Below are 22,104 nucleotides of genomic sequence, written 5' to 3'. Positions count from 1 at the left end.
GGGTTTCACCATATTGGCCAGGCTAGTCTTGAGCTTCCAACCTCAGGTGATCCGCCTGCCTCGGCCTCCCAAAGTATTGGGATTACAGGCGTGAGCCACTGTGCCTGGCCTCTAGATACTATTTCTTATCCAGGAATAGACTATGCATGCACAACCATAAGTATATTTGTAAATAGAATACTAGGCAACTTTACAATGAATAAAGCAGTTAAATATGAACTGATATAGAACAATCTTTTAATATATGTGACTATACCACATTTTTTTTCTATTTTCTGTTGATGGGCACTTGTTTCTATATTATAATAAATGCTATTGTGACTGCCATCTATATGTTTCATTTTTACATGTTTGAGAAGTTTTCTGTGGCATAAAATTAGAGTAGAGTTACTAAGTATTCTTAATTTCAACTTTTAGATACTGCCAACTTACTCTTCAAAGCAATTTGTATGAACAGGGGCTCTGATTTTTCTATGTCCTCACCTTGCTATTGTCAGATTTGAACATTGGGTGAGACAGTGCATGAGAAATTATATATTTAGGTTGGTTTTAATTTTTAATTTTCTATTACTTGTGAAGTAGAGCATCTTTTCGTATGTTTAGTTTGACCATTTGGATTTCCTCTTTTGTGAATTGCCAATTCATGTTATTATCCCATTTTTCCTGGATTTTATTATTTTTGATTTATATGCCTTTAAAATATGTTCTGGATTCTAATTGTTTTTCTTATGTGCATAAAAATATTTTCTTTTCCAGGAATATGGTCTGTTAGAGAGTCATTTTTTGTGTGGCATTTTTTATTTAAAAGTTTTAAATATTAATGTAGTGATATTATCAATGTTTTTCTTTAGGATTTCACTTTTAAGAAGTCTTCCCATTTCCAAAATTAAAACATATTTTCTATATATTCTTCCAAAAGCTTTGAAGTTTTGCTTTCATATTTAGGTGTGTAGTCTACCTCAAGGTGATTTTTTGGATGGTGTAGGATAGAAATCTAGTTTTTATCCTATAAGCAACCGATTGTAAAGCATAATTTATTGAATAATTCATCCTTTCCACACTGATTTATAGTGGAATTTTAATTATATAATAATTTTTCATATGGATATATCTGTTCTGGGCTCTTTATTCTGTTCTAGTGATCGTTTTTGTATCTCTGTATAATCAGTATCATGATGTCTTAATTACTCTGGCTTTATTATGAGTTTTCTATAAGTCATAGAAATGTTTTATTTGTTCTAGCAGCTAACAGTTCCCTAATTAAATACAACAGTAATATTCATTACTTTTTGGAACCACTGACCTTCTTTCACTTTATATGTAAAAAATTAATGTTAACATTGCAGTTTTATAGAGAAAAATCAAATTATGCATTAAATTACTTCTAAATGTACAGTTTTGTCTGCTGCTTCAATTATAGTGCAAACGCTATTAGAACCTATGTTAGAGATACTTGATATATTTTCAAACCACCTTTATTGAGGTATAATTTACATATAGTAAAGTGAACTCATTTGTTCAATGAGTTTTGAGAAATATTTATCCTATGTAATGAACCCCACAATGAAAATCTTCCATCTTCCTCCAAAATGTCCTTATATCCCCTTGCAATAATTTACCACTTACACTTAACACTAACCCCTTGCCCTCCTTCCTGCCCCATACATCCACTGATCTCCTTCTTTTAATGATAGATAAGTTAGTTTTTACTGTTCTAGAGTTTCATATAAATGAAAAATATAATGTGTATTCCTTGGTGCTGGGTTCTTTTGCTCAGCATTATGTTTATGAGATCCTTTCATGTTGTATATATCAGTAGTTGGTTTTTTTTTTAATGTGGAATAGTGTCCTACTTTAAATATACAAGTTTGTTTATTGATCAGTTGACAAACATTGGATTGTATCTAGTTTTTGGATATTATGAATAATGCTACTATAGACTATCATGTACAAATCTTTGTGTGGAAATACAGATACTACCCAGGAGTGGAATTGATAGATCATATAGTAAGTTTGTTTAGCATTATAAGATATCATAAAATGTTGTTTTCCAAAGTGGTTGTGCCATTTTACCTTCTCATCCATAATATGAGGGAGCTCCAGATGCTTCACAGCCTTACTGACATTAGTATGGTCAATCTTTTTATTTTTAGCCATTTTAGTGTGTGAGTAGTGGTATCTCCTTGTGTTTAAATTAACATTTTCCTAATGCTTAGTGAGATTTGGCATCTTATCATGAACTTCTTTGACATCTGTGTTTTTCTTTCCCTTTTTCTTTCTTTAAAAAAATTTTTTTTGGTGGAGTGTCTGTTCATATCTTTTTGCCTGTTTCTATTATTTGGGTTGTTTGTCTTTTTATTATTGAACTGCAAAAGTTTATTGAAAAATCAGTATATCATACATGCATTAATTTATTTCAAAACTATTATGTTCTGTTGATTTATGTCTATCTTTATGTCAATATTACACTTTATAGTCTACTGTAGCTTTATGATGTCTTGAAACCAGGTTGTGAAAGGTCACTAACTTTGTTTCTAAAATTTATCTTTACAATTCTAGGTCTTTTGTATTTGCATATAAATTTTAAGTGAGCTTGTCATTTTCTACAAAACGTCTATTGGCATTTTGATTGAATTTATAGATTAATATGGGAATAATTGACATCTTATGATCTATTAACATGACATATCCCTTGATTCTTTGTATTTTCCAGCATAGGGCTTTTGAACATCATTTATAAAATTTATAAGTGTTTCAGATATTTCAATACTATTGTAAATGGTATTTTTTGTAAATTTTAAATTTTACTGATTGGTTGCTAGGGTTTAGAAAAATAATTGATTTTGTATAGTGATTTTGTTAAACTCAATTATTAGATCTAGTAACTTTTTTTGTAGAGACCACTCTTACATTCTTGTGCTTATTATGATGATAATTTTACTTTTGTTTGGACTGTAAACACACAATCATTATTAATGTTTTTTTTTCTTTCTGTGTTATCTTTTAACTTTAAAAACTAAAAGAAAGAATTTTGTTTTACTTTCATTTATTGCCTTTCCAGAACTTTTTATTTCTTTGTGTAAATCCATGGCTCTGTCTGGTATTATCTTTCTTTATAAACAACTTCCTTTAACCTGTTTTTCATTATTTCTTCATAACAAAGTATTTGAAAATTTTGGCTTAAAACAATAGCTTATTTTTATCTTTCATGGTCTTCTGGGATGACTGTACTCAGCTGGCCCTATCTCACCTTAGTATAGTCATGTAGTTGCAGTCAGATAGCATCGAGGACAGGAATCACTTAAAGGCTTGACTGGACTGGATGATAAAAATGGCTCACTCACCTGGCTGTCAATTAATACTGGCCATTGGCTTGGAGCTCAGCTGGTACTATGAACTGGAATGAGCACCTACAAATGGCGTTTCCAAGTGGCTTGGGCTTCTTACAACACTACATGTGGGTTCCAAGACTAATGTCAAAGGGACATGAGATAGAAGTTGCCAGTCTCTTAATATCTGGGACTGGAAACTAGCACTGTGTCACTTCTGAAATGTATATTGGTAGGAACAGTCATAGATTTTGCCAAGATTTAAGTGAAGGAGATACAGAATTTACCTCGTGATGAGAAGAGTATCAAGAATTTGTGGCTAACTTTGATCTGTTTCAGAGTCATTTGGATTTCCTCTCCTCTGTGTAACCATTTCTTGCCCTTTGCCCATTCTCTTCTATAGGCTTTTTTATTTTTTAAAAAATTGTTTCCTGGGAGCTCTTTTAGGTGAAACCATTTAAGATACGAATTGTAATTTTTTTCGTGTTTACCTTTTGTCTTTTGATATTGCCTAGAAATCTCACACTTTAACTTTTCATTCTAGGAATGGAGAGTGATATGCATTTGTCTCTTCTTATTCTCTTTCCTGATCTCAGTGGTATACATTTGTTTAAGACGAGTGACAGAGGCCGGGAACATTCTTGCTATAGAATATAAAAGGGCCAGTGGGGTACTCACACTTGTAGTCCTAGCACTTTGGAAGGCTGAAGTGGGAGGATCACCTGAGCCCAGGAGTATGAGACCAGCTTGGGCAATGTAGGAAGATCTTGTCTCTACAAAAACTTTTGAAAAGTAGCTGGGTATGGTGGTATATGCCTGTAGTCCTAGCTCCTCAGGAGGCTGAGTTGGGAGGATGACTTGAGCTCAGGAGTTCAAGGTTACAGTGACCTATGATCGTGGTACTGTGCTCCAGCCTGGGTGACAGAGCAAGGCACTGTCTCAAAAAAATACAAAAAGTCTAAATAGAAAATCTGGGCATGCATATTGGGGAATTGTGCCATTGCAAAGAGCACTTGATTTGAATAAAATTATAAGAAACTTGATGCTTATCCTGCTTTACTCCTCTGTTTAACCTTTTCCATTCCCTGAACTAGCCATATTTTCCTATGCTCTTCAGTACAAGGCTATTCCTTTATTCCATAAACATTAATTTTTCATTAGTTTGCCAGGCTAACTCCTACTGATCCTTCAAGAGTCAGTATAAGCATCATCTCCTATGTAAAGCCTTTCCTGGCATTTCTAAGCCAAGTTTGATACCCTGACCCAGTCCTTTTATTGTACTTTCTGCATATCTTTATTACAGAGCTTCTCAAATTTTATTATGATTTGCTCTTCTATTTTTCTGCCTTTTAGTTTGTGAGTCTCTGAGAACAGATACTGGAATGTCATGTTCATCTTTGTGTTTCCTTACACAAAGCACAGTGCTTGTCATGTCATAGGCACTCTGTGTTTGTTAAATGAATGAGTTCAACAGATCCACTACTACCCATTTGGCACCTTTGCAAGAATTAGAAGAGGAATGAAAAATTATAGAAAAATACAAGTTTTTTTTTTGAGTAAGATACTTTGCTGCTATCTGCTAGAAAATATACAACATTTATGTGGTGAATGGTAACCCTTTAGATGCATATACTTCACAAATTTACATAGTAGCCTTGAGTTTCAAAACCTAGCTCAGCTGTTTCTTATCTGTGTACTTTTGGCTTGGTCACCAAACTCTTCTGGTCTGATTTTCCTTACCTATAACATAGTGATCATAACACTTGCCTTATTCCTTATAGGATTATAATTAAATGAGATAACATATAGATAATCACTGTATAAAACTTTTTGTAGGTGTACTTTTTACATGCTATTATTTGAAATAATCAGTATTTTAAGTTTTTAATATGTACAGCCATGACAAAGTACAATTTTACCTTCAAGTTTGATTTTAGATCTTGCATTTAAGTAGATGTTACACACTTAGTGAAATGTGCATCTGCTAAAATATCCAGAGGTAAGAAATCGTTTTTTTTTTAAATTTTTAGAATACCATTTTATAGTTAATTAAATACAACAGTCTGGAAGAACTTTGGAGAACCCAAATCTTAGGCATTTTCCATTTTTTCTATCTCTACTTAAAAAGCTCTACTAAAACTTGATTTTTTTTCTGATGACATTCTTGTTTCAATAGTGTAGAATTATCTCCATAGACTTTATTGTGTCATAGCATTAGATAATTAGTCCTACTGCCTTTAGGTGGAGTAGTTAGCATTCACAGAAATTTAAGGAATGGCTTACAACTTGTCAATACAATGATTGATGGAGCAAAAAAGTAAATAGTATTATTGCAGAATTTTTGTGAATAAAAATGTGTTGTTTTCATCAATTAAATTTTTTTTCTGAATGGCATTTTTGTCAAGAATTTATTTTTAAGGGTCGATGTCTCCAAAGAAACCTACCTTCATGATTTACCTTAATTCAGGGATGGTTTGCAAACTGATTTTTGTCAGCTCAAGAGGAGATAATCTCTCAGGGGTAGATAGTATTAACTAAGTTTGTAAAACTGATTTATAAAATCAGAACACCAATTATTTTATAATGAGAAATCTTGATGTCTTGTGTTCTGGGTTCCTCTTACTGGTACAACTGGTATATTGTTTACTTCTAGGGAGATTTATGGAAAGCTAAATTGAATCTGAGTATGTCTTGGTGAGCATGGGATCAGAAGAAAAGGATTTAGGTAAAAATGGATTTTAAAAATATCATCAGATTAGCTTAGCCAATCTTATAATAAAGATGGTCTTGCAAGTGAGACTGGAAAAACTCTGCACTAAGGCGTCTCTCTTCAAGACATAGAGCTCTGCCAATGTTTCTGATTTTCTTTGTCTCATTGGATACATCAATTTTTCTTATTTCTCTTATTTCCAAGGCATTAGGTGAAACAGTCCATGGGCTTATAAAGTGACATCAGTCTCTACTTCAGAAATTAAAAAAGTAAATAGTATTATTGCAGAATTTTTGTGAATAAAAATGTGTTGTTTTCATCAATTAAATTTTTTTTCTGAATGGCATTTTTGTCAAGAAAAAATACTTTTAATGGCTATGGAATTATTTATGTTTAGGACAATAAAATTCATCTTTAGTTTTATATTCCTTTTCAACAATAATTATAATAATGCCAGAAAAACTGTAGATATATGTGAACATATTTTGAAAGATGTTTTTGTTGCTCATTTTAAATAAGCAGACTTATAATGATTGCTTATTACTTAGCTCTCACTAAATGCATTTATTATTAGGAAAATATTTTGGGTTAGTTAAACTAATTATATAAAATTTTAAAACCTGAGTTAAAAAGTTTATTTTCTTCATGTTTAACAGTGTAAGATGAATGGAATGCAAGCCTTTTCTCAAGGTCTTAATGAGCAACAGCAACATCAGTCTCCAGTTAAAAAAGGTAAAATTTTATCATAATTCCCAATTTTATCGTTGAATGTCTTAGCATTCATATGAAGTTAATATTACGTTATCGCTTAGATGCAAACTTATATGAAATTTTATTATATATTTTTAGATTGATTTCTATCTATATGAATCAGGCTACCACTTTGACTGCTTTCAAGGAGAGACCAGAATACAATGGCTTAAACAAGATAGGAGTTTGTTACTAGATTTTCTATATCATGTAAAATTCTGAACTGTTGTAATGATTTTGCCCTGTGAAGTTTCTATTCTCCCACTGTTCTGTTATCTTATTGCTATGCCATCCTCAACACATGGCTTCCATCTCATGGTCCCAAGATAACTGCCTCTGCTCCTGCCATCATGTTCCTGTACAGCCATTAGGAAGGAGGAAAGGGGAAAGGAAGTTTGCCTTAAGAGTATGACCCAGAAGTTGCACATAGTACTTCCACTTACATCACGTTGCCAGAACTTGGTCATACTGTGCCTACTGGCAGGGTGGATTGGAAAACATAGTCTTTAGCAATACAGTTAATTCTATTACTGAAGCAAAAAGAAAGAACTGCTCTAGGGGAGAACCAATAGTCTCTCCCACACTAGCTATTTTAAAAATAAAATAAAATGATTTTAGTTTCCAAATTTTTGTCAATTAATGTATGTAGTTTAAAAATTTGAAGTATGACAAGACCATTAATTTTTTTCTTCTAATATTTATCCTCATATTTCTAAATACAATTATTTCCAAATTTCTCAACTTTTGAAAACTTTAGATTGATGTTTTATCTTGGTAAATGAGAACTTATGTCTTTCACATCAGTTCCTTCACTTCTTCACCCTTTCATCTCCCCACCACATAGGTATTTCACAAGTTTCAATTAAAGTGTTACTCACTCTTCATACTACTATGACTATGTAAAATATAACTACTTAGCCAATAGATGCATATCTCCCTTTTCGGGCAATTTATTATTTTTTCTAAAGCGAATGTTTGCCTTATTTTTCTATGTTATCTATTGTTAACTCTTTTACTAAAATGCTCCAACAACTCTGTCACACTTGTTTATACTATTTATGCTCAAGTATATCAGTTCTTTTTTCCTTACATGGGACATTCCTTTCAGAATACTCCATTATCCTATTCCAATATGGACTAGTTGTTCTTTAGTTCTAGTGTGCAGCTATTTTTCTGGAGTGGACTTTTGCTATTATCTTGGGATATCCCTTTATAATCCTTTGGTTTCTTTTTTAAAAAATTGAAGTGGAGTTCACCCAGTCACCATTTTAACCATTTTAAAATGTACAATTAAATGGCTTTTAGTACATTCACAATGTTGTGCAACAATACTACCAATTTCAGAACATTTTTATCACCCTAGAAAGAAACCTCATGCTCATTAAGCTGTTACTACTTTCTCTTCTCTCTGCTTAGGCCGTGTGGTAGACACTAATCTATTTCTGTCTCTTTGGATTTAGCTATCTGGTCATATCATATAAATGGAATTATATAATATGTCACTTTTTTTCAATTTATTTTTAAAATTGATATATAATAGCTGTACATATTTTATATCAATTAAAATAATTGAGGGCACATGATATTTTCATAACTATGTACAATGTGTAATGATCAAATAAGGGTAATTGAGACATCCATCACATTTACCTTTCTCTTGTGAACAACATGTGACCTTTTGTGTCTGTCTTCTATCACTTTCCATAAGGTTTTCAAGGTTCATCATGTTTTAGCACTATTAGTAGTTTATTCCTTTTTATGACTAAATAATATTCCATTGTGTGGATTATGCCACATTTTGTTATCCATTTCTCAACTGATGCACATTTGAGTTGTTTTCAGTTTTTGGCTATTGTGAATAATATTGCTGAGGACATTTGCGTACAAGTTTTTGTTTCAACACTTGTTTTCATTTCTCTCAGGCATATACCTAGGAGCCGACTTGCTGGATCATTGGTAGTTCTGTGTTTAACATTTTAAGGAACTGCCAAATTGTTTTTCACAGCAATTCTACCATTTTACATTCTTAGTTGCAAGGTACTAGGGTTTCCAACCTCTCAATATTCTTGCTATTATTATCTCTTTTTATTATAAGCAATCCTAGTGGGTGATAAGTGGTATCTCATTGTGGTTTTGATCTGCATTTTCTTATGATTATGATACTGTTTTTTCGTGTGCTTGTTGGCTATTTCTATTTCTTTTTTGGATAAATGCTTTATTCAAGTTGTTTAACAATATTTTAACTGGGTTGTTTGTTATTGAGTTGTTTTGTTATTGAGTTGCAAGACTTCTGGATATTAGACTCATCTATTATTCTCCTTCCTGCCACCGTTCTCCTTCCAGTGTGCATATATATATATATATATGTTGTCTTTTCATTCTCTACTGGAGCTTGTGTTATTCTCTTGATAGCGTGTTTTAATGCACAAATTTTTTAGCTTTGATGAATTTTAACTATTTTTCCTTTTGTTTCTCATGTTTTTGGTGTCATATCTAACAAATCATTGCCAAATCTAAGGTCATTAAGATTTACCGCTGTTTCCTTCTAAGAGTTTTATAGTTTTAGCTCTTGCATTTAGATCTTTGATCTATTTTGAGTTAATTTTTATATATGATGGGAAATAAAAGTCCAACTTCATTGTTTGTCATGTGGGTGTCCACTTATCCCATCATAATTTGTAAAACAGGCTATTCTTTTTTCATTGAATGGACTTGGCACCTTTGTTGAAAGTCAGTTGACTATAGGTGTATGTGTTTAATGTGTTTATTCCTGGACTCTTAATTCTGTTCTCTTGTTTTATATGCCTGCCCTTATGTCAGTACCACACTTTTTTGATTACTATAACTTTGTAGTAACTGTTAAAATTGGGAAGTGTAAGTCTTCCAACTTTGTTCTTTTTCCAAATTGTTTTGGCTATTTAGGGGTCTTTGCAATTCCACTTGATATTTTAAGATCAACGTTTCCATTTCTGCAAAAGAGACCATTAGAAATTTGATAGGGATGGCATTGAATTTATAGATCACTTCGAGAGGAATATTGCCAACTTAACAATATTAAATCTGACAATCCATAAATATGAGAAATCTTCCCATTTAGGTATTCTTTAACTTCTTTTAGCAATATTTTACAGTTTTCAGTGTACAAGTCATGTACCTCCTTGCTTAAATTTATTCCTAAGTACTGTATTATTTTTGATGCTATTGTAAATGGAATCTTTTTATTATTCATTGATTATATATAAAATAAATTTATTTTATGGGGGACATTACTATGAATTTATGAAAATGAAAAATATTATGAGAATATTATGAACAGTTAGTTGTATGCCAAAAACTAGATAACCTAGATAAAATAAAAAAAATTATTAGGAACACAGAATTTACCAAAACTAACTCAAGAAGAAATAGAAAATCTGAACAAACCTATAGCAAGTAAGAAGATTGAATCAGTAATTAAAAACCTCCCAACAAAGAAAAGTTCAGGACTAGATTGCTTCTCACCAGTAAATTCTACTAAACATTTAAAGAACAATTAACACTAATCCTCAAACTATTCCCCAAAAAATGAAGAGGGGTAACACTTCCAGTGAGGCCAGTATTATTCTGATACCCAAAGCCAAAGACATCAGAAGAAAAGAAAACTATAGCCAATATCCCTTCAAATATAGATACAAAAATTCTCAATAAAATACTAACAACTTTTTATTATCAACATAGTAAAAAGATTATATACCATGTCCAAGTGGGATTAATCTCAAGAATGCAAGGGTGAGTCAACATATCAAAATCAGTAATAATACACCACATTAACAGGATTCAGGGGAAAACACATGATCATCTCAATTGAAGAAAAAGCATTTGACAAAGCACAACACGCCATCAAGAACAAGATAAGGGTGCCCACTTTCACTGTTTTTATTCAATATTGTGTTGAAAGTTCTAGCCATGGCAATTAGACAAGAAAAATAATAAATGGTATTTAAATTGGGAAAGATGAAGTAAAAGCATCTCTATTCACAGAGAACACATACAGATGTTCCCCAATTAGGATGGTTTGACCTATGAGTTTTTGATTTTATGCTAGTTCAAAAACAATATCTGTTCAGTGGAAACTGTACTTTTCTTATGATGCTGGGCAGCATCAGCAAGATGCCACTCCTAGTCAGCCATGCATTTTCATCTTTTGCTATTTTTAACGTATAATAGGTTTATTAGGATATAACTCCATTGTAAGTTGAGAAGCATCTGTATATATAGAAGGTCCTAGGGAATTCACATAAACTATTAGAGCTAATAAAAAAAATTCAACAAAGTTGCAGGATGCAAGACCGTTGTTGTTTATGATTTTAGTAATTTGAGTCATTTTTTCCTAATCAGTCTTGGTAAAGGTTTGTTAGTTTTTATCTTTTCAAATAACCAACTTTTGACTTTGCTGATTTTCTCTGTTGTTTTTATATTCTCAATTTCATTTCTCTTCACTCTGATCTGTATTATTTACTTCATTTTTTCTAGTATTTGATTTAGTTTGCTCTTTTCTCCTAATTCCTTCATGTGTAATGTTAGATATTGAATTATTTCTTCTTTTTTAATATAGACATTTATAGCTATAAACTATGATCTGAACACTGTTTTTGCTGCATCTCATAAATGTTGACACATTGTGACTTTGTTTTCATTTGTCACATATTTTCTAAGTCCCCTGTTGTTTATTCTTTGATGCATTGGCTATATAAGAGTGTGTTTTAATTTACACATATTTGTGAGTTTTCCAGTTTACTTCTGGTTTTGATTTCTAGTTTTATTTCAATGTGGTCATATGGCATACTTTGTATGATTTGAATCTTTTTTAAATTTATTGAGACTCTTTTGTGGCCTAACATATGAGTTCATCCTGGAGAATGTTCCATGTGTGTGGAACATGCGTGCTGTGGTTCCATGTGTGCTTCAGAAGAATGTATATTCTGCTGTTGTTGGGTAAAGTGTTGTATATATGTAATTAGGTTAGTTGGGTTGTAGTGTTCATATTCTGCTTCGTTGTTGATCTTCTGTTAAGTTTTCCTATCCAATATTGAGAATGGGATATTGTAGTCTCCAGTTATTAATGTCAAAATGTCCATTTCTGTGTTTTTCTTTCTGTTGTTGGGTATATATGTGCTTATAATTCTTATATCTTCTTGATGAATTGATGTTTTATCATGGTATAAATGTCCATTGTCTCTTATAACAATTTTTGTCTTAATGTCTATTTTTGTCTAATGTTAGTATACTCACTTCAGCTCTCTTTTGGTTACTGCTTGAATTGAATATCTTTTACAGTCTTTCAGTTTCAACTTATTTTTGTCATTGGATCCAAAATGAGTCTCTTGTACACAGAATATACTTAGATGATTTTTAAAAATTCATTCTACCAATCTCTGCCTTTTATAATAATTGAAAAGTTTAGTACATTTGCATTTAATGTAATTAACTGATTAAAAAAAGGACTTAATCCTCCCATTTTGCTATTTATCTTCTATATGTCTTTTTTTGTTACTTAATTCCTCCATTACTGTTTTTTGTGTTTAACAGATATTTTTAGTGTACTATTTTTGTTTCCTTTTAGTTTGCTTTACTATATTTTATGTTCCTAGTTGGTGTGTTGGGTATTAATTTAATATATAACAAACTAGTTTGAATTAATATCAACTTAGTTCCAATGTTATATAAAACATTGCTCCTATATATATCTCTAAAGTCACCTTTATGTTGTTGCTGTCATAAATTACATCTTTACACATTCTGTAATCTATCAACCTAGATTTATAATTATGCATTTTTATGCACTTTTAATCATATGGGAGAAAAATGATGAATTTCATACTGAAAATTTATTGATGCTTTTATATTTACCCGTGTAGTTACATTTACTGGTGTTCTTTATTTCCTCATGTGGATTTTAGTTGTGTACTATCCTTTAAGTCTGAAGGATTCCCTTTAGCATTTCTTGTAAGACAAGTTTACAAGCGGTAAACTCTGTCAGTATTTGGTTATCTGTGAATGTCTCCATTTCTGCTTCATTTTTGAAGGAGCTTTTGTCAGATATAGATTTTTTGATTGACACGTTTTTGATTTCAGCACTTTAAATAGTCATCGCATGACTTCTGACCTCCATAGTTTCTGATGAGAAATCAGCTGTTTATCTGATAGAGAATCCCTTGTAAGTGATGAATTGCTGCTGTCTTTCTGACCTCAAGATTTTCATTGACTTTGACAGATTGATCATGATGTATCTATGTGTGAAGAATCTCTTTTAGTATACAGATAGGTGCTCCTTAATTTATGGTGGGATTACTTCCCAATAAACCCATCATAAGTTGAAAATATAATATGTTGGTATGAGAGTCTTTGGCCCAGAGTCTTTGGTCAGAGAATCACCAGTGCTTAAAGTCTGAAACCTTTAATTGCTTTCACATCATCATAAAGTCAAACAATTGTAAGTCAAACGATCATAAGTTGGGGGTTGTCTGCATTCTATTTGTAGTTTGTTGAACTTCTTAGATGTATAGATTCTTTTTTTGTTGTTAAATTTTGGAAATTTTATTCCACGATTTCTTCAAATATCATTTCTTCCCCTTCTTCTCTCTCTTCTCCTGGGACTCCCATTATGTATTTGTTGGTATGCTTGATGGTAATCCATAAGTGTCTTAGGCTCTGTCCATTTTCTTTATTCTTTTTTCTTTCTGCTCCTCAGACTGAATAATGTTAATTGAATTACTTTTAAATTTGCTAATTCTTTCTTCTGCCTGCTCAAATCTGCTGTTGAAACCCTCTCGTGAATTTGTCATTTCCATTATTGTACTTCTCAATAATTTCTATCTGGCTTCTTCTTATAAGTTCCATCTCTTTATTGATGTTCTCTATTTAATGAGACACTCTTCTCGTAATTTTCTTTAGCTCTTTGAGCATATTTAAAATAGTTTATTGAAAGCCTTCCTCAAGTAAATTCAATGTCTTGGCTTCCTTACTGAAAATTTCTATTTCTTTTTTTCCATTGAATGAGCCCATACTTTCTTCATTCTTTGCCTGATTTATAATTTTTGTTGTGGTGGTTGAGAACTGGACATTTTGAATGTTATAAATGTGGCTGCTCTGGAAATCAGATTTTCTTCCTTCCCTTGGGTTTGTTGTTGCTCTTTGTTGTAGTAGTTGTTGTTAGCTTAGTGACTTTTCCAAACTAATATTGTAAAATCCATATTGATTGTCATGCATGACCACGGAAGTCTCTGTTCTGTTATCTTAGTGGTCAGCTAGTGATTTGACATAATTGCCTTCAATGGCTAGAACCATACCAAACCGAAAAACAAAGAAGCCCCTCTTTCAGCCTTTGCATAAGGCCTCTATGTATTTTGAGGTATTACCTCAATTCTGCCTTCACCTTCATTTCCTGCTTGGTAGGAATCTGAAAGTCAGCCAGGAGTGAGTGCTTAGGATCTTCTCAAGTTTTTCTGTGAACATGAGTCTAGCTTTGACATGCATGTGGGCTTCTAGAAAGAATATTTGGGATTCTTTCAGTGCCCTTCTTCCTCAAAGCATCTTGTTTTTTCAGTTTTTCCTCCGAAACTTTTTGGTATACCTAATGTTTGCTCCAATTGTTATCCCTTGTCTCAGGTGGAAGCAACTGATACATTTTCCTGTAAATGTTTGGACAAATGGATTTTGGGCAGCAGCTTTAATGCTAGGAGAATTCTTAGTTAGGTGTGAAGTACAGGCAAGCTTCTCAAGATGGTTCCTGACAGGGAACTACCAGAAAGGTCAAAACAAATAATCATAATTTTTTGAGAATAAAGTCTGTACTACTCCCTCCAGTTCTGGGAACCTATGAAAGTAATGAGGGCTGTTGTCTTCAAGGCCATGGCCTATCTGGGGGATGGTCCCAGGTAAGTTAAATGCCACAAAATTTTTCCCAAATTTAGCTATTTTTTTTTTTTTCTTCACTAAGTATTCCCTTGGTTTTTACAGGCTTTAGGTTAGAGTCCAGAGTTCTGAGAAGGTTGATTCTGACAGTTTTTATGAGCTTACTTGTTGTTTTTGTGGAGTGAAAGACTTTTAGAGTTCTCTACTTGGCTATTTTCCCTGACTTCACTTACCTCCATTTCTTGAGTTTTATGTTTTCTTGTTTATTGATTTATGTCCTCATTTTGCTCAAGTACATTCTCCAGGAGTTTCGTGAAAAAAGGGTACTGGGTTGGTGAATTCTTTGAGTTTGCATATTTGAAAATATCTTTATTCTGTTCTCACACTTGATTGATGGTTTGGCTACATAGAATGTTCCAGATTAAGGATGAACCTCAAAAATGTTAAATGAAAGAAGCCAGACCCAAAATTTCTGGTAAGTTAATTTTTCCTCGATGTATTTCAGAACTGTGTATTAGGAACAACACAGTGATAATTGTTACCTGTTAGTTGATGGGACGTAAGGATAGTAATTCAACCCTTCTTATTCCTAGTCTTTGCATGTATATCTTTTTATATCCATTTACTTTCAACTTATATGCCTTTATATTTAATATGTGTCTCTTGCAGACAGCATATAATAGGGTCTTCTTATTTTTTAAATCCACTCTGTCAATTTGTAGTCCTTAATGTAATGTTTAGGGGGTCAGTAAATTATGGCTTACAGACCAATTCCTGTTTTTATAAATAAAAATATATTGAAACATAGCCACACCCTTCATCTATATATTATCTGTGGCTGCTTTTGCTTTTAACAGTAATACATATTTCTTAAAATAAAACTTAGAGAAAAAAAGGAATCTGTTACACTTACCCACCTATTTACCATCTCTTTTGCTCTTTATTTCTGAACAGTAAAGTTTCCATCTAGTATAATTCCCTTCAGCCTGTAGAATTTCCTTTAGCATTTCTTGAAGATCACATCTGCTAGTGATGAGTTTTTTCAGTTTTACTTTATCTGAAAATGTCTTTCCTTCACATGCATTTCTGAGGGTTTTTTTCCCCCCACTGGACATGAAATTCTGGGTTACTGTTCTTTTCTTTTAGCACATTAAAAATATTATTCCATTGTCTTCTGGGACAGCATATAATCTGTCTTGGTGATCGTTTCTGGTAATCATTTCTGATTTGAAATCTGAAGATATTTGAAACATTGTTCTCCTTGAAGATAGGGTCCCTATCTTGGGTCCTATTCATTATTACCTAGCACAGTTCCTGATACATAGTAAGATGTACAATAAACGTTTCTTGAATTTATTTTTATTGTGTTAAGTTTTTAGTATTGATTGAGACTTGATAGGCTCATTAAAGTAACATTTTGGCAGGATCTGAATTGCCCAAAAGTTATTACTGTGGTTATATTTTATACAACATCATTTTACTAGACCTGAATAACCAGATGAAAAAAGCCATGCATTTCCCATTTTCCTAATTATATTTCTTTCATTTTTCCTTGGTTACTTGGTTTTCTTTCTATGTAAAAGGAGAATTGGAGGCAGTAGATGCTTTTCAAAGCCTTTTTTCTCCTTCTCTTTTGCATAGACACACGACTCATCATTTTATATAATGAATAGAGAACATCCAGAAAGAAATGAAGCAAAAAGTGATCTAGACAGCTCTACATTTCATAACATTACATTTGATGTTTAATATCTACAGAGAGAATTAAATACAGCAGAGATTTCCTGTTGAAGCTCTCAAGTGTTTCCATCTGCAGAAAAAAACCAGACTTTCTGCCCGATCATCCCATTGTACTGCAAAAACCAGTAAGTAGTTTTCTAAGTTTGTATTGTAATATGATATTACAAAATATTTTTCTTTAACATTTTCATCAGACTCTACCTCTAGATTTTTAACCTTCCTTATTATAAGATATAAGTAATTCAGAAAACTACAAAAATCTAAAGATATAATATAACCAATTATTATAAAGTAACTCTGTCCAAAAAGTAGAATGGAATAGCTGTATTTTGTTTAAGAAATTTTTTTTTTTTTTTTTGAGACAGAGTCTCGCTCTGTCGCCCAGGCTGGAGTGCAGTGGCGCAATCTCGGCTCACTGCAAGCTCTGCCTCCCGCGTTCACGCCATTCTCCTGCCTCAGCCTCCGGAGTAGCTGGGACTACAGGCGCCCGCCACCGTGCCCGGCTAATTTTTTGTATTTTTAGTAGAGACGGGGTTTCACTGTGGTCTCAATCTCCTGACCTCGTGATCCACCCGCCTCGGCCTCCCAAAGTGCTGGGATTACAGGCTTGAGCCACTGCGCCCGGCCTTTAAGAAATATTTTTAATTGAAAGGTCATGAAAATATTATCTCATACTCTAAAAGTTTTATTTTTTCAATTAAATTATATTGTCCACCTGGAATTAATTTTACTGTATGATGTGAGGTGGGCATCAAGTTTTACCTGTTTCTACACAGATATCCAGTCATTTTAAAAATATTTATTGAAAGGGGACTTCTCTGACATCTTTGTGGCAATATATGCATGGTCTGTTAATGGGCTATCCATTCTGTTCAATTCGTCTTTTTATACATTATAACAAATCATCTCATGTATTTTTCTTTAACGTGTCTTTGCTATTCTTAGCCCTTTATATTTCTGTGTTACCTTATCAAATTCCATCTAAATAAATACACATAATAAATACATACATGCATCTCTTAGGATATTCATTGGAAAGGACATGGATTTTGTCATCAGACATGGCTTCAAATTGTAGCTGCATTCTATGTACTGGTAGTTGGAACTTGGACAAGTCACTTAACCTCACTGAACCTTAGTTTTGCAATTGCTGATAAGGATGGTAATCTCTGGCTGTCAGGATTAATAAAACAATGCATGAGATTACTGAGTATGATACCTTTCTCTCATTATGCTCTTAGTAAATGATTCCCATTCTTTGTGGTCTCTACTTACATTTGACTGGAATTTAACTTCCTATTAGAGTTTTCATAAATACCTTTATATAGGTAAAGGCAGCTAGGACTCTTCTGAAATGAGATTCAGAATATAGGTATACTGAGAACAGTTCGAATGGGAGATATACACTACTACCTCCTATCTCCATTTTTGGTATTCTAATTCTTTGGAATTCATAGTATTTTTTTCCTCAAATTAGAATTTTTAATTATGTTGTTCATAGTTTATGTTAATATTTCTTAAACTCCCTAACTTTAGATCTCTAGCCAATTCTTTTTAAAGTTAATTAAAGCAGGGATTAAAATTTTTTATAGTACTTCTCATACATGAATATTAAATAAGAAAAAATGTACTTGATATTTCAACTTTCCCACCGGTTCAAAGACCTTTGGGATATGTAATCCATGGTCTGTAAGAATAAATGTAAACTTCAGTGCTGTATAAACTATAGTCACTTTTTCATTTGTAGACTTTCTATCTTTAATAACATTTTATTGTGTAAATAAAAGCTTGACATACACTTTTTAAAACAAACTTGTACATTAGAATTCATTTTACTTTTGATTTACACATTAATACATATTTTAAAGCTAGGTGCCACAGAAACAGAACAACAGGTTTGGAATACAGTTTAATATATTTTAAAATGAATTACACATATTTTAAAAACATGAGCCGTTTTGTTATTTGACAGTTCTAGTTACTTTAATAGTTTCTATGGTAACATGCATTTAAATCTGTAAACACCTGGTACGTTCACAGTATTTGGTTTGATAAACTAATTAGTAAAAATTGTATTCAATCAATTGATAAATTAACTTTTTCTTTTATATTACAGGAAAACAACCAAAGTTTTAAGTAGCATTTTAAGAACAGATGAATTTGAAGATAAAGAATTATTCATTTTACAGTTTGGACATCTGCAAATGAGGTGGATCTAGCAACAATAACTGTAATGGACTGTGACAATTCAATTTATTCTTAATTTTGATGGTTGGCTATTTGACTTCTCTAAAAATGAAAAAGAGCTATTTTAAACTATAAAGAATTTTCTAATCAGTTTCAGCTTTGCAGGAGGTTTCCTGCATAAATTGGGAAGTAACACTGGAAAGTAGGAATTTGGTTAGTGAAGTGGGAAGACTGTATATTTATAATTAGCATACTACTTGCAATTTTTTGTTTTTCATCACTTGTAATAATGGAATGGAAATGTAAGCTGTAAAGACTCTCAAATATAAAATATTTGCTACAGTGTATATATGGTACATAATTTCTTGTTGCTGTTAAAGTTGCTTTTGTTGTTCTGCTTCCCACTGATTTCATACCAGCTCATGAATGGATCATTACAGTCTCTCCAGAGGCTTAGAATGATTCAGAATATTCAATGCATAGTTCTCAATAAACAGGAGGGAGAATTTTTAATGGGTATTTCTTTTCAGATATATGATTGGTCTCTAGGTTTTTGATAATAATATGGTCTTAAATTCATAATTACTAGCAGAGATTGATAATTTGGAAACAATGGTAGTGAGTGAAACTGAAGTTGAAAAACAGCTGCTACTTATGTCACTAATCAGACCATATGAATAGCAGAAATTGAGCAATTTAAAAGTAAAACTGATATTTTTATTTCCAAAAGAATTTAGACATTTGAAAATAATTGACATACATTAAGTTTTAATTCTATAATTTCTTATATATGTATGAAGAATTTTTGGGTTTAAGCTTTTAATTCCTAGAAATTTTATACATTAAATCTCCTGCAATTTGTCACTCTGGATGTTACTGTTGTTAAAAAAAAAAAAAAAAAAAAAAAAAGGGTTTCTTCCAGAAAAATCTGCTGATATATAGGTAAGTGTAAACTCTCCCTAATTCTATTTCTCAGATCCCTAGGTCTATTGGCAAAAAGTTTGTTTCACTGAATTTTGAACTCCTAAACCAGTACGTTTTTTTTCACTGTTTTTTGAGCTTGTTTCCCAGATTCAAGCTTGTATTCCATGTTACGTTTCCCATCTTCGTCTTTTAGTGACCTCTTTTTTTTATTTTTTAATTTTTTTAATTTTTTTTATTTTACTACTTTGTTCTTTAGGAAAATGGGTTTTTAAATAGAAAACAATCTTCGTTAACTATAAACATTGTTTACTTTAAAATGAGATATACTTAGGTCCCAGTTTTTTCTTTTTTTTTCTTTTCTTTTTTTTTTTTTTTTTTTTTGGCCCTACTAGTTTCCTTTTCTACTATAGGTTCCAGTATATACGTGTATGTGAATACACACTCACACACATTCACATAGATACAACTCTCACAAACATACACAAAAATACATGTATAATTTGTATAAGAGCTGGGGTCAGAATGACCATATAATTATATTGGTTTGCTTTACTATTTGCCCATTCTCAAGTCATTCTAATTCTTGTTTCAGAATATGATAGAGCTTATTCCAATTTGGAATCTGCAGACCTCTTCCACTTAGTACTGTTACTGAAAACAGAACCCTTTTAACAAGTAATACTACCATGCTACTTTGGAAACTGCCTAGTACCCGAAAGATTTGATATGCTTCTTGAATTGGATACTTAAATGGACCAACCAAAGTAATGTTTTGATTGGCTATAATTTGTATTTTTGAAACCATTTACAACAAACATTCTCAAGAAGAGTTTGTATGTCAAAAGTCATTTAGGTTTTAAAGTCTTTTGATCTTTTCTTACTATATACAATCAGTCTGCAGAGACTGTTTTGTTATGTGTCTATTTGCCTTTGTACATATATATAGCTTGTTTGAATAATCTTTGTATATCTCCATTAGTGTTGTTCTTTGCTTTGTATATAAATTAAAAGAGTTGACCCAGGTGTTGTTACACAGTGTCTGTCATCCTTAGAGTTGACCAGAGGCACACAAATACACACACACACACACACACACACACGTGTATATGTATAATATATCAAATTTTACTACTTATTTCTAATAGAACTGTGAAAGGATTTTAAAATTTTATTTATACTGAATGAGAACTGAGAGTATACAAAGGTATTGGTAAAAGTTGCTGTTTCATGAATTAGTTTGAGAAAATATTTTAGGTCAAATTTATATTTAAGAAATAAAATTTTATTAATTCAATCTTCCTTTTTTCCTGAGTTTTTCAAAGGGGGAAAAACAAGAAAATTTTACCTTATATTTTTCCCCAAAGACTTATAGTTTCAAAGGAATTTATACTAGAAAATAACATGGCAATACATTTTTATATGTATTGTATTTTCGTTAGCAGGGTTTATAACCAGAACAGATTTTTATTATTAAAAATACTTAATTTCTGAGTTTGTTGAGCAGAGTATAGATAGTATACTATCTACAGATAGTTCTATAGGTAGATAGTTTTAGTCATTCTAGTGTTGAAATTGGAAAACAGATGTCTTCTGTCTAATACTTTCCCTACTATTTTATGACTTCCCTAAGGTTTTGTGCTTGTTTTATATTTCTTATTTATTCATTTGGGTTAAAATTTTATTTTTGAAGTATTTTGAAATAATTGTTTACATGCAAATATGTATTTTTCATAAGAAAAGTTAGCTGTCTGTATCACATACCAAAACTATATGGCATAAAACTTGAACCACATTTTTCCAGAGCAATAGTCTCTTCTTTCTTGATGTATTTAACTTACATAACAAGGAATTATGATGCTAATAAATGACACAATGTTGCTGTATTACTAAATGGTACTCCAACTTATCACAAGATTGTTCACTTTTGAAAAACCAGTCTATAACCTGATACATGGATAGAGATTCTATAGGTTACAGCCAAGGTTGTTTGATGCCTATATACTAACTTTTTAACTAATGCAAAGATAGTAGTCATAGGGCTGTGAATTGGCTTGGGGATGGAGTAGACATTGTTGAAGAATAAACTTCACTCACAGAAAATCTGTTACTTAAAAATCACAAAACGCTGATTTAACCCTTTACAGTATACGACAGTTTACAAAATCTGCCCTATGAAGTAATACTCTAAAAGTTTCCACTTTATTTTTTCTTTATCATAACAACTTCATTTTCACAATATTATTCCTTTATGCATATGCTTTTTTCCACATATTAGGATTTTGTCACTAAAAGGTTTTAGGTGAATTACAATGTAGCAAAGCATTTAGCATTAAATATTGAGAATATTAGTGAACTTTGAAAATTGAGCTAAAATTCACATGAATGATAAAGTTACAGAATAAGTTTTGAAAGAGTGCACTTAGTAAATATACCAAACAAAAATATACAGTAGATTAACAACCACAGATAATTTTCTAATTGACATTTTAGATAAGAACACCTGTTTTGCACTTGGAACCATAAAGAAAATGTCTAGGAACATCTAGTTGTTGTTCAGGATCCACCATGAAG

At 31.8% G+C, this 22,104-nt stretch overlaps 2 protein-coding genes across 2 annotated transcripts in view; one reads left to right on the top strand and one right to left on the bottom strand.

The window, feature by feature from the left end:
* The window catches only part of C7H8orf88 (chromosome 7 C8orf88 homolog), a 27,060-nt gene extending 7,536 nt beyond the window's left edge, over positions 1-19,524 (top strand). Inside the window, exons 4-6 of the mRNA XM_055286728.2 lie at positions 6,696-6,771; positions 16,441-16,547; positions 18,539-19,524. Coding sequence (XP_055142703.1) covers positions 6,696-6,771; positions 16,441-16,547; positions 18,539-18,562 — 207 coding nt within the window. The 3' untranslated portion in view covers positions 18,563-19,524. The remainder of the gene's footprint in view (positions 1-6,695; positions 6,772-16,440; positions 16,548-18,538) is intronic.
* The window catches only part of NECAB1 (N-terminal EF-hand calcium binding protein 1), a 172,330-nt gene continuing 169,721 nt past the window's right edge, over positions 19,496-22,104 (bottom strand). The window contains exon 13 of the mRNA XM_055286727.2: positions 19,496-22,104. Within this exon, the coding sequence (XP_055142702.2) occupies positions 22,076-22,104 (29 nt within the window). The 3' untranslated portion in view covers positions 19,496-22,075.

This window comes from Symphalangus syndactylus, chromosome 7, assembly GCF_028878055.3.
Source record: "Symphalangus syndactylus isolate Jambi chromosome 7, NHGRI_mSymSyn1-v2.1_pri, whole genome shotgun sequence".
NCBI classification, from domain to species: Eukaryota; Metazoa; Chordata; class Mammalia; order Primates; family Hylobatidae; genus Symphalangus; species Symphalangus syndactylus.
The sequence above is the reverse complement of the archived record's forward strand: the minus strand, read 5'-3'. Positions and strand labels throughout refer to the sequence as shown.